Source organism: Salvia hispanica, chromosome 2 (genome assembly GCF_029641045.1).
Source record: "Salvia hispanica isolate PSC_SH4W2 chromosome 2, Shi_PSC_v1, whole genome shotgun sequence".
NCBI lineage: Eukaryota > Viridiplantae > Streptophyta > Magnoliopsida > Lamiales > Lamiaceae > Salvia > Salvia hispanica.
The window spans coordinates 22253745-22266340 of record NC_142693.1 but is presented as its reverse complement, the minus strand read 5'-3'; the positions used below and the strand labels follow the sequence as shown (position 1 = coordinate 22266340).

The 12596-nt window shown below is 37.6% G+C and overlaps 3 protein-coding genes across 5 annotated transcripts; all 3 read left to right on the top strand.

Annotated features, from left to right (window-relative positions):
- The first annotated feature begins 233 nt into the window (after positions 1 to 233).
- AGP31 (arabinogalactan protein 31) lies at positions 234 to 1381 on the top strand. The gene is made up of 2 exons (XM_048101314.2): positions 234 to 856; positions 941 to 1381. The coding sequence occupies exons 1-2, from the start codon at positions 265 to 267 to the stop codon at positions 1249 to 1251; spliced, it is 903 nt and encodes a 300-aa protein (XP_047957271.2). The 5' UTR covers positions 234 to 264; the 3' UTR covers positions 1252 to 1381.
- A 2934-nt stretch (positions 1382 to 4315) lies between these two features.
- Positions 4316 to 9561, top strand: LOC125200895 (Telomerase activating protein Est1). 2 transcript variants are annotated; one of them, XM_048098720.2, is made up of 6 exons: positions 4316 to 5274; positions 5690 to 5806; positions 5961 to 6560; positions 6916 to 7038; positions 7368 to 7573; positions 7753 to 9561. In XM_048098720.2, the coding sequence occupies exons 2-6, from the start codon at positions 5780 to 5782 to the stop codon at positions 9407 to 9409; spliced, it is 2613 nt and encodes an 870-aa protein (XP_047954677.1). In that variant the 5' UTR covers positions 4316 to 5274; positions 5690 to 5779; the 3' UTR covers positions 9410 to 9561. The 2 variants fall into 2 exon arrangements, with proteins under 2 accessions (XP_047954677.1, XP_047954676.1); XM_048098719.2 differs by having other exon boundaries at positions 4317 to 4618.
- Positions 9562 to 10375: 814 nt separating this feature from the next.
- On the top strand, positions 10376 to 11661 carry LOC125217883 (uncharacterized). Of its 2 annotated transcripts, XR_007175834.2 has the most exons (4): positions 10376 to 10530; positions 10602 to 10759; positions 11228 to 11421; positions 11522 to 11661. XR_007175834.2 is itself a non-coding variant. In XM_048119455.2 (3 exons), the coding sequence occupies exons 1-3, from the start codon at positions 10459 to 10461 to the stop codon at positions 11319 to 11321; spliced, it is 324 nt and encodes a 107-aa protein (XP_047975412.1). In that variant the 5' UTR covers positions 10376 to 10458; the 3' UTR covers positions 11322 to 11661. The 2 variants fall into 2 exon arrangements, 1 of the variants encoding a protein (XP_047975412.1); XM_048119455.2 differs by having other exon boundaries at positions 11228 to 11661.
- The last annotated feature ends 935 nt before the right edge of the window (positions 11662 to 12596 follow it).

Below are 12596 nucleotides of genomic sequence, written 5' to 3'. Positions count from 1 at the left end.
AAATGTTTGGAATGTAAAAATTCAAAAGATAATATCTACAACCAAAACTGTAATATAAGTATATGTTCAAGACCAGTTTTGGCCTTACTCTAAATTAAACTCAACCCATTTAATTATACAATTGATATGGTGTAAAAAATGTACTCCTATACTAGTCAACTTTGTCTCACACATGACACAACACAATTGATATTATGCCGTTTCTATAAAGCCTCTATAAATAAAGTGCCCTCAGCAACTCTGCAACTCAGTTCACTTCACATCATGGCATTTGTTTCTTTCCCCACTTCCTTTGTCCTCTCCTTCCTTCTCCTCACCGCCACCGCCACCGCCGATGTCACCCTCCCAACCTACCCACCTCCACCCCAAGCCCCTCATCCTCCTCCACCACCCCACCACCACCACCACCACCACCATCACCCCCCTGCTCCAGCACCCACGCACCCTCCACTCAAACCCCCGTCGCACCCACCAGTGAAGCCTCCGGCTCACCCTCCCGTTAAGCCACCATCACACCCGCCAGTGAAGCCGCCATCGCACCCTCCCGTTAAACCCCCGTCACACCCTCCCCTCAAGCCTCCGGCTCACCCTCCCGTTAAGCCTCCGTCACACCCACCAGTTAAGCCGCCGGCTCACCCTCCCGTTAAGCCGCCGTCGCACCCTCCCGTTAAGCCTCCGTCACACCCTCCCGTTAAGCCTCCGTCACACCCGCCCGTCAAGCCGCCGTCACACCCGCCCGTCAAGCCCCCATCACACCCACCAACGAGGAAGATGGTGGCTGTTCAGGGCGTAGTCTTCTGCAAATCCTGCAAATATAGGGGAATCGATACTCTCGTCAATGCCACTGCTCTTCCCGGTACCTTTCGCTCTCACTAAATAATTAAAAATGAAAAAAAAAAGATGTTGATGATGAATGGTTGATATAATTATATGTCCTCAGGTGCTGTGGTGAAGCTGGAATGCAACAACACAAGGAAGACGCTAGTGGAGCACAAGACGACAGACAAGAACGGCTACTTCCTGTTCATGCCGCAGAAGCTGACCACATCCGGCTCCCACAAATGCAAGGTCTCCCTCGTCTCATCCCCCTCGCCGACCTGCACGCACCCCACTAACCTCCACGCCGGCGCTGTCGGCGCTATCCTAATGCGCAAGCCGCAGCCGCCCCCGCCCAAGCCCTTCCCGTTTGAGCTCTTCACCGTCGGACCCTTCGCCTTTGAAGCTGCCAAGAAAATGCCATGTCACTACTAGAATTTAACCTTTTTCATTAATTAGTACGTCGTCGTTTCCTTCTTCATTACCACATCATGCTTTGTTCTTCCTTGTACTTGGATTTGGATGTGGATGGGCTAATTAATTAAGTTTGATTTAGTTGCCAGTACTACTACATTTTTTTACTGTTGTTAATTTTTGAAATGGGGTGAATATCGATGAATGGAATAAGTAGTGTGTAGGTATGAGAGCAGACATAGATGTGACTTTTCATGGAGTTTTACTTTTTACATTGATTGGCAACGACAAGACCATGCACAAAGCACTAGAATCCAAAGGAAAATCTACCCATTTTAATCATATGTTTTCTCCCGAATAAAATGGATATAATACGATTCTACATGGGCTAAATCTTTTGACTGTTCCACGCTTCCTTTTCTTAATCAATCCTCTTGACTTGGGGGCATTCATTGGTTCACATGCCTTTCAATAGCATCGATTTTATTGTGTTTGAACCCCCGCCAAATCTGTTATTTAGATCTGCCAAAGTATAAATAGGAGTATATATAATACTATGTTCTTCACCTAAAAAAATTACGTGTTTTTATTTCTTTGCCTATTCTATCTATTTGAATAAAACGATTCATTAGAGAACACAATCACTATGATCTTATGTAGGAGTACTAAATCTTTTCCTTCTTTCTCTTGGATTGGTGAATGGAAACGGTGAGTTTTGATCACCTTACCGCTTAAGTCGTCTTGAATGTCCACAAATCAACTTCTCTCTCTTCTATATCATTTTGTCTTTGTTAATGCGTATCGCCTTTGTTCTCCTGACGATTTCTTTATGGATGAAAATCATTCTTAGAATAGTGGGCAATAATAGTGTGGGAGAAAAAATATATATCTTCATCACAATAGATTACTCACACTCTATTTTACTCTTGATTAAAATTGTACTCGTATTAATTTATTATAGGGGATATTCCGTTTGCAAGACTAAATCTCATGATTAAATATGTATCATGTTTGGTTCATAAGATTGACCCTCACAACTTAATCATAGATGGATAGTCTCATGATTATTAGTCATAGTCTCCCCCTCCAACTAAAATAATCCCACAACTCAATCCTAGATGGATAGTCCCATGATAATTAGTCACGGCAACCGAACGCCACCGTAACTTTATTACTATAATATAATTATTTAACGAGTTATTTGTTCAAATAATGTGTGGAATAAATAGTAAATACGAAATAAATGCGTATAAATTAGCAAGTGCTCCACGTTCTAAAAGAAAAGTGAAATCTGTGGGAGATATGGGCCAGTTTGATGGGTATAAATATTATTCGACCTTATATAGCCTATAATTATTTAGCCCATTGATTTGCGAACTATAAATCCATTGTTTTTATGACTGTAATGGGCCTCATTTAATAATAAACAATTATGTTACGGGTAATTAAATTCACAGGCCTCATTTATTTGTTATAGCCATTTATTGTAAAAAAATAAATTAAACATCATACAACAATTAAAATTATAAGCTCTAACACGGTTATGAATAGAAATATAAATGATGGTCATGCGTTCCCTTTTGTAATCATTATGGTGTTGACTAGTACAACGGTGTCGGCCGATGCCGCGCCCCTTCTGGCGCATGTTGCAACGCCCCTACCCCGGCCCAACGCCCGTCATCTGCCCATCCCGACTCCCCACCCATAGTGGAGGCCGGAGGGACGCCTATTGCACCCCTCTTCTTGTTAAAACAATATCATTTCCTAAATAGTACTCTCTTCTTCTTAACTATAATGACACATTTTCCTTTTTAGTTTGTCTCAATCAAGATGACACATTTCTATGTTTGGTAACTTTCTGTCTCCAATTAATACACACAACAACTTTTTTTTTTCTATCGAAAGATTTAATACTTACAATCACTCTTTCTCTTACCAGTTAACCACATTAATCAACAATTCCTAAAATCCCGTGAAGATTCTTATATATATTATTTTTTTTAATTTACTATTTTTTCATTTTAACTATTTATTTTATTATTATATAAAATAGTGCAAAAATAAATGTCTCTATTACTACGAAACGGAGGGAGTATTATGTAGCGTTAAAATTGTAGCAGTCGATCTCAAATTTTGTTCCTTCTTATTTTTTCACATAATTACTCAATTCATCACAATAATTTTGTCATATTTTGATTGAGCACAACTTTTAAGAAAGGTAATGAAAAATGAGTTGAATAGATTAGTGGAATATACGTCCTACTTTTCTATAGTATTAAGTTAATAAAATACGAGTAAAAATGAGTTATTGGAATATTATATTTACTAAGAAATGATAAAATTAAAATATGTTAAATTATATAGGATAAATGAAAATGAAAAAATTGTAACAAAACTATATGGACGAAGGGAGCATTAATTTTCGATCGATTTCACTGGTATCAATTGACTAGTACGAAACTGTGCACATTTGGCACGTATCACAAGCAATAATTAATAAAAAATCTTGACTTTATTGTTTTGCAGAAATGAACTCATCTCTAATTCACTAGTCTTTATTTATTCAGAATTTGGGTCCACAGCCGAAAACTGGTCACCTTTCACCATTTAAAAAATAACATATCTCACCCAACAAGCATTGTTTTTTAGTAGCCAATTTTCCACGATATCAAAGTTATTAATTTCATGTCGCGTAGATAAATTAAACAAATTGGTAATGTTGAGTTATCAAAATTATGATATCCTACACAAAAGACCTACTTAGATACGTAAATAATTATTGATTAAAACCTAACACCAACTACTAGGGGCCTATCTTTTTCTAAATTTATTTAACTAATAAAATGAATTTAATTAATAAAATAGATATTTCTGATAGTGGAGACACATTTGCAAAGTTACCAAATTCCAACCCCTAAAAGAAGAAACAAATACGCATGACTTAAAACATTCAACCTTTTGACTGTGTAGATTATAATTAGATATTTTGAACAGCGACCCTTATCACAAAATAATCGCAGTAGCGTGGTGCAATGGGAAAGGAGCTAACTACCAATTTAGAAGATGATTTAGTAAGTGATTCGCTGTAGTAAATTAAGAATAAATTTTCAGATAAGAAAATGGGTATGGTGGGAGGCCCATTTGAGCTTATGAGTAGCCACGTTGTATATCTGTTTGAATAAATGCGTGAAAGTGCCAGAAAGAAAGGGGCAAAAACATACTACTGCTTCTACTATTATAATTCTTCAACTTCATAAACGACATCCTCCTTGTCTTTTGGTCTCTGTTTCACTGTCGGAATAAACGATTTCTGTAGCACTTTCACTCTGTCTTTCTCTCTCCCTCTCTCTAAAAAGTGTCTCTTTGTTTTTAACTGCAAATTCTTCAGGTGAGGCTGTTCTGTTTTATGATTGTTTCTCGTTTGTTGAGCTAATTAAGAACCAGAAAAGATTGAATTTTTCAGCTATAGTATATGTTAAGTTTGGTGTTTCGATGATTCTGATTCTTTTGCTGTATTGATGCCTTTATTGATTATGAATTTGGGGCTTTGACGATCTGTTTTGCAAGCTTCAGGAATCAAATTTATGGTCAGATATAGTGATTGTTTGTGGTTTATTCTTTCCAAAGGTGATTTGCAAGTTTAGTTGAGTCCCTAGTTTATGATGATAGTGAACTGATGAACAAAGTAAGATTTTGTACAGTGGGCTTTCTCGTTGACAGAAACCGAGCACGCTCGAAAACTTAGCCGGCATAGTAATTAATCTCTCTGACTCTTGGAATTGTTTGTGTTGATAAACTATATTTCTGTGATAATCATGATAGAGTGAGCAAAGAATAGCAAAGCTTAAATCATGGTAGAGTTGTTGCCTTGTTGGTACCACTGCTGTTCGGTAGTACGAGTGACCTAATTTGTAGGAGTATCACATAATTTATGTCGATGAGCTAGTACTCTACCTAAAGAATGTGCTAGAACTGCTTATCAGCTAAAGTGGAGTTCAACCGGATGACTCAAAATTGAAAAGAAAATAAGGCAGACTTTGAGAAGTGAGTTTTCGACTTATCACAAAGAAGTGACTTGAGACATTATGAAACTAGAGCTGAACATTATCAGTCTTTGTTTCTCCTTTTGAGGATCCTATAATGTGCAATGGTTTGACACAAGTATTTTATGTTTTCCTACTCTTAGTTTGGACTCTTTAACTTAAAGGTCTTCTTCTAATTCACTGATGCAAGTGGAGTACATTTATCATTTTTTTTACATTTTTTATTTTATAAAAGTATAGGCATTACAGTGAATGTTACTTCTTGATGTTTCTCTGTTATGTTTTTTATAGCACCACACCCATTCTAGTTCCCAGACTCAATAACTGTGTGTCAAATACTAATTTTGTGTTGAAATCAAACATTTCGTATATCGAACAACAGTTCCTACATCAATTTCTTTGGCTATTGTTTACAGATAGACCTTCATGAATCATACATGTGGTAAAGAGAAAAACTTGGCTTGTTGAGTTCATGTTCAATAGCTGCATCCGATCAGCCAAACAAGATGGAACTGCAAAAATCTTTCCTTGAGGTACTTCTTGATGCTTCCTTTGGTTCATTTTTATTGAAATTTTATATTATATAAATGTTATAAGATTTAGTTCACACATATGTATATGCATGTTATGAGTTTGACTTGAAGAAATAGTCACCAGTTTTTGTGTTGTTTTTCGCTATTGTCATAGGTTGTTAATGCTGAGAAACAAATGTTAGAATTGATCTATAAAAAGGGTATTTTACACGAGGATGTTCTCGAGTTATACCACCAAATCCGCGCTGTATATGAAAACATTCTATTGAACAGCAATCACTTACTTGAGCTTCAAGAAGTTGAGCATCATATGTGGAAGCTGCATTACGAGCTCATCGTTGAATTTCGTAGAAGAGCTAGGCAAAGATCTCATAATGGAGAGACTAAGAGGAACAATGGTCCACCTGATAGTATTAATTCACAGACCAGCATTGATAAAGGCTTGGAAGAAATCAAGTCATTCTTGTCCAAATCAACTGAGTTCTACATGAATTTAATTGTCAAAATGCGAAGAGCTTGCGGGCTCCCTGCAAAAGTTTTCCTTAATAATACGGATCGCTGGTCATCTTCCATCGAACCTAATAAGCTGCATGCATGTCAACATACATGTCATCGCCTTTTAATTTGCCTTGGAGATCTAGCTAGATATACTGAGATTATCAAGAAGCCCGATGCTTGTGAGTGGTCAACTGCAGCGATGCACTACCTAGAAGCAACCCGAACGTGGCCAGATAGTGGGAATCCCCATAATCAGGTACCTCGCCTGTCTGTGTGTGTGTGTGCATATATATATATATATATATATATAGGGAGATGATCCAAACAATAATGCATCTAAATCCAGAAATGCAGCCCAAATCTTGGCCTTAGGATTAGGTGATCTAATGGTCAATAATTAACCAAAAACACGGAAGGTCATTATATATATATATATATATATATATATATATATATATATATATCCAAATAGCAAATCTCAGAATCAACTAGCTCGTCTTTGGGCCTCATGTCTGTGTTGTTTCAGTAAATGAATTAATGAGTGTAGTCTGACTCAACCACAACACTGTTTATACTACTTAGGGAATCTAAACTTTTGAGCATGCATGCAGTTGGCTTTATTGGCAACATACGTCGGTGATCCTTTTCTTGCATTGTATCATTGTATAAGGAGTTTGGCGGTCAAGGAGCCTTTTCCCGATGCTTGGAAAAATATTTTGCTACTCTTTGAAGAGGTAAAATTTGTAGTCCTCTGTTGTAATCATCAATCTCCTCCCGAACACCTAGTTTTCTAAGAACAGGGATTAAATGAGTGATTTCTCTATTTAGTACTCCCTCCATCCCATAAAAATAGGGACTTTGGGGATGGCACGAGTTTTAATGCGAAGTTGGTAAAGTAAGAGGGAGATTGAAAGAATAGGTAATTGAAGGATTGTTAGTGGAGAATGAGGCACACCTCATATAGAAAGGTGCCAATATTGTGGGACAGAGGGAGTGTGTAGTAGAAATTAGTTTTTGGTTGAACTTGGTAGTGACCTTTCAATTGTTTCTTATGGATCTGCAGAACAGGTCTGCTAAGTTGATATCATTCGAGATGCAGCCCGACTTCTTAAACCCTTCAAAAAGAGGTTACCTGCACAATAAATGCCTTGAGAAGAATGGTTCTGCACATAGCAGCAACCCAGAAGACTTGGATAACATTTGCTCCGAAAAGTTTGATTTATGGCCCATTCTTGTTAGAACTATAAGCTTTCTCTTAATCAGATCAAGGTAGTTTCGGCCATATGCTACAATACTTTCATATTGAGTACTATCTATTCATTAATGAGGACAAAGGTCTCACTACCCCACTGTTTGTGAAAGTTAGTTGTAATAAGTATTTCTACATAGTTTATAACGAGGTTTTTGACTGAGTTTCTGAAATTGGATTTTGTTCTGATGTTATGCAGTTTGGAGGAATATCCGTGCACCCTTGCTTCAGCGTTGCACAGCTTAGACACTTTGTTGGCAGTGGATGACACGAAGCTTACTGTCTCTTTGGAGTCTTACCAGCGCTTGGACTCTTCCAGAAGAGGTCCTTACCGTGCTATTCAAGTTGTGTCGATATTCATATTCATTGTTCACAGCCTCACAGAGAGCGTGCAGCAAGAGGACTCCCCGAATGGGAAGGATGATGATTGCAAACATTCTGCACTATCACCTTTAGCATTTGCTACTATATTCATCTTCATGGGTCGCCTTACAGAGAGATGTGTGATGGGAGAGGAGATGGGTATTTCCCCACTTTTGCCATCTGTGCTTGTATTTGTAGAGTGGCTAGCAGGATCACTTGATATGGTGCAGACATATGATGCTGATGAAAGGGTTAGAAATGCCATGTCCTACTTTTTTAATGCTCTGGTTGACCTCTCGGATCGAATTGAGCAATTTGGAAATAGAACATCTCTTGATCATACTGCTCTCTGGGAAGACCATGAGCTGCGGGGCTTCTACCCGTTGAATCATGTTCATGTAAGGCTGGATTTCACGACTCATCTGGAGTGCGTGGATGACTACCGTTGTAGAAACAAAGGCCGTTTGCAGCGAATTGTTGATGCTGCCAAACTAATAAAGAGCAAGTCCAGAATTTCTCCTGAGAAGACATCAAGTTTGCCAGAACAAGGAGACGTGGAAAGTGTAGTAGCATCTCATGAAGCTGATGAAGAGAAATCTGTGGCTGCGGAAGAGGAAGAAGTCATTCTCTTCAAGCCAATCACGAGACGCAACTCAGCGCCATTGTATATCTCTAAAGCTACAAAAGATCCCAGTGAGCCACACCTACCAATACCATCTGCTGATGAGTGGCTGCGAAGAGCCACATCATTATCTGCTGGTCAGAACGGGGAAGATGCCGACTCCTTCAGTTTCTGCCCCACCACCTCAAATTCCGGTGACAGTAGGCCTACCGGACCCCCCTCCCTCAGCGGTTGGGTCCTCAGCAAAGCAAGCTCGAGCACCGAAAGGGAGAAAGAGATAATTAGTGGTTTTAGCAGACAAAAACTAAGTCCTATTGATGAAACAGCGTCCACGTCCTTCAACAATACCAGAGACCCTGAAAGGGCGACAGCGGGCCACATCTCAACAATAGTGCACGACTCCCCCCCTTACGTTGCTCCAGTTCCTTCGGCCCCCGTGTTGCCTGATGACGCTTCTTGGATCCACCCCGGTGCAGATGGCATTCTTGGTGCGGCCCCATTGGGCCGGCCTGCATTTGTGAACGGATACCCTCCAGTCCTTGGTATGAGCTCTTCTGAGTGGTTGTATCACTACAGAAACAGTGGATGCAATCCGATCCCAGTGAACGAGGTTTCGAGCTTCGAGCTGTGTGACCAATGGGGAAACCGTTTGGTATCGAATCCAATGGTGTATTGGGGGAGTCCGGAATACTATGTTGGTGGAGAGGAAAAGAGAGAGAGGATGTTTCTTGGGTACCAAAGACCATATACTTATGGATGTGGTGTTGGAATGGAGGTCGGCCATGATCAACAGCCGCCACTGCTGCACTATCTCAAGGAGAAAGAAAGGCAGCTGCAGCCACCCTCTTATCCTACTTTTATGGGAAACTGACTGCAACGCTCTATTTATTTTCTATAGAGAGATTGTCAACAATCCTTTTGTGTATATAAAAGTGTGGAATTTTGTCTTTCTAGCTTTTCTACGACTGTTAAAAACGGATCATGGCAAAAGCTTTTCAATAGGAACTATTGCTTGATGCTTCACCCTTCAGTGCGAGCATTGGTTCAACTCAAAGCAATTTTGTGGAATAATCTAAAGAGGAAAGTGTAACATCTATTATAAGGTGAGTATATAATTGGACTTTTAGATATTTTACATTAAAAATGATTTATTGACCTTTTATACAATTTAGAAAAATATTACTGTATTTTCAAATGAAATATAGATGTACATATTTAAGAAAAGATTTACTTTTTTTTATTGAATATTGCATAACTATTTTTAAATCAAGCTAAAAAATTTCACAAATCTTTCTTAACATTTCTTTTTATTTCTATAAAATAATATACTACCAATTAACAATAAAATATAATTAGATTAAATTAAATTTGATTCATATGTTACTTCATCGTAACATTTAGTTTAAGTTATTATAATGAATATAGCCCATCACACAATAAGTATGTGAGTCACATTATGAATAAAGAAGGTTGTCGCAACCAAATTAAAGATGACGCTTCACTAGAACAGTGAAATTACTTAATCATACCCAATATATATTTGATAGTCCTATACTCCTATACGCTTCACTAAATGTCAAACCTTGATTTATTATTTTATTAATTTAGAAATTATAGAAAAAATGAGAGCTTTGATTTTTTAAATTTTATAAAATAAAAAATTTTAAATAATGTATTAGAATTAAATCAAAAATATATAAATCGAAACAAATAAGCATCAAACGTGAGTGAGTGGTGCTCAAATAAAATATTAGTCCTCCCATGGAATTAAATTTTTAAAAATATTTTAGGAATGTTAATTGTAAGATTTTATTTTTTTGGTTAACTATCATTACGACGTCGCAGCACACCATCTCTCTATTCACGCACCTTCGTCTCCACCCATCTAAAACTGATTAACAAAGATCTAATATCCCTACAATGGAGGCTGAAGCGTCGAGCGTCTCCTCTGCAGAAGCAGTCATGCTTGGAGCTTTAGCTCCTGGAGTCAACGTCTCTGCTTTTTTTGAATGATTTATCAATTATTTGTAGCCTGATTGATCTCAAATGTGAATTTTTTTCAGGGTGCGACCTGGAACACGCTAAAGATGGCGTTTTTTATGCTGGGCGTGTGCCTCGCTGCTATGCTGGGATTAGCTTTTTCATCCAGAGACTCTTCCTTAATATTCCATGTCGCCTTCCTTGTACTCATCGCCGCCACTCTCTTCGTGCTTCTTAGCGGGTCGGTATTCCAAATTCACATCTCCATTCTATTCTACCACTATTTTTAATTGGTAATGTCGAATTTGAAAAATATGTTGATTATTGATTTGTAGTTATGAGACTTAGGTTCATAATGCACTCTCGGTGTTTGGTGATATTCCCCGTGGGGAATTAGTTGCTAAGAGTTGGATTCAATTGCCAGTCCAAATTTTGCTGTATTTGATTGAATTGGTTATCTTTCCTGAATGCTATTTGTTCATAGTAAACATTCTTGGAATTTATTCTTGTCAAATTTGATGGAGAGAAGAAAAAGAAATCATCTTGCAGGGGTGATGGATGCCTTTTTTCTTTTGGCATTTGTTATGTTTCTAATTGTGAAACTGCTGCAATAGGACTAGGAGCTATTTAGAAGTGAAATTAAGTGAATATGTTGAAATCAAAGTCCATGATCATGGTTTCCTAACATTTCAATGTCTACATTTCATAGCTTTCTAGCGGAGACGGGCCTTGTCTCAGTCGAGCATCAAATGCAGGAGATTGGCTTAGGAAATAAAGATGCAGGGAAAAGCAAAAGCAACTGATTCTTGATTTAGATCACTTCACAATACAGTTCCAGATTAGTAAGATGTTACTAAGATCAATGCCAACAATTACATCCGAACAATCTACATACATGAGAAGGTGATTGTCAGGAATCCTTATCCCCTCCCTACCTCCCCTCGACTTATCCTCTTTCGTCTTGATGAACGGTAAACCTAACACGAACTTCATTTCTTCTCAGTTTTTGGATAACTTGGACTTATTTTGGATCACCATAATTATAGGACCTGTTAACCTCATGTACCAATGTACATTGTGATTCTTTTTCTCTCTTTTTATGAGTAAAATATACATCGTGAATCTGTGATTCTATTGCATCAAGATGCTTAGGTTCTTCTCACACAATTCAGACTTATTCTTCACTTGTTCCACACAAGACCAATATTATACCATTTGTGGGCTGGAAAATTGGGCTCACTTTTGCATTACTTATCATCTCACCCAAAACCACGCAAGATCAATAGTTATTGGTTTTCAAACAAGATATATTCGGCCCAGCTCATAAATCCATACATGGATTTTTCATATAGCAAAGTTTTGGAGTCACAGATTTTTTTTCAAATCTATAAAAATATGGGCCGGCCCAATTTGAGGCGGATTATTTATTGAGTCTTTAAGACCTGTTTTCATTTAATAACATACTATAACTGGTGTTGTGATTTAATCATCATCTCGCTGTAATATCAAGATTCTCCAATTTGTACCAATTCACTCAATTTTTTCGATCATCAGATAGTTGACATAGCATTATCGGATTGGAGTCTGTAAATAAAAGAGAAAAAGTCGAATCTTAGAGATGAGGCGGGTGGGATAGGGCGGTTTGGGCGGATCGGAAAGTTGATGTGGCATTGTTGGATCGGAAGTCGATTAATAAGAGATAAAAAGGATGGGATCGGATGAGATAGTATGTATGTCATGAGATAAGAGAATTAAATGTCTCGACTATAAATTAAATATTAAGTATAAAAGAATTATAAAATAGAACTTGAATTCTTCAATATTAATTCCAAATATGCAATTTCTTAAAAAATGACAGTGAAACGAACAATGGTTATGGATAATCTAGGATTTAAATTGAAGAATTGACAAAGTATTCGAAGATAATAACGCATCGCTGGTTTTTGTTCTTATTTCTCATAACCAGATAGGCAATCTAATTAATATTGATTTGAATTAAAGAGACTGAGCCAACAACGCTTTGAGTCAAAGATTGATAGTATTACTTGTACATTTTTAGAAACAAATAGTTTATTTAT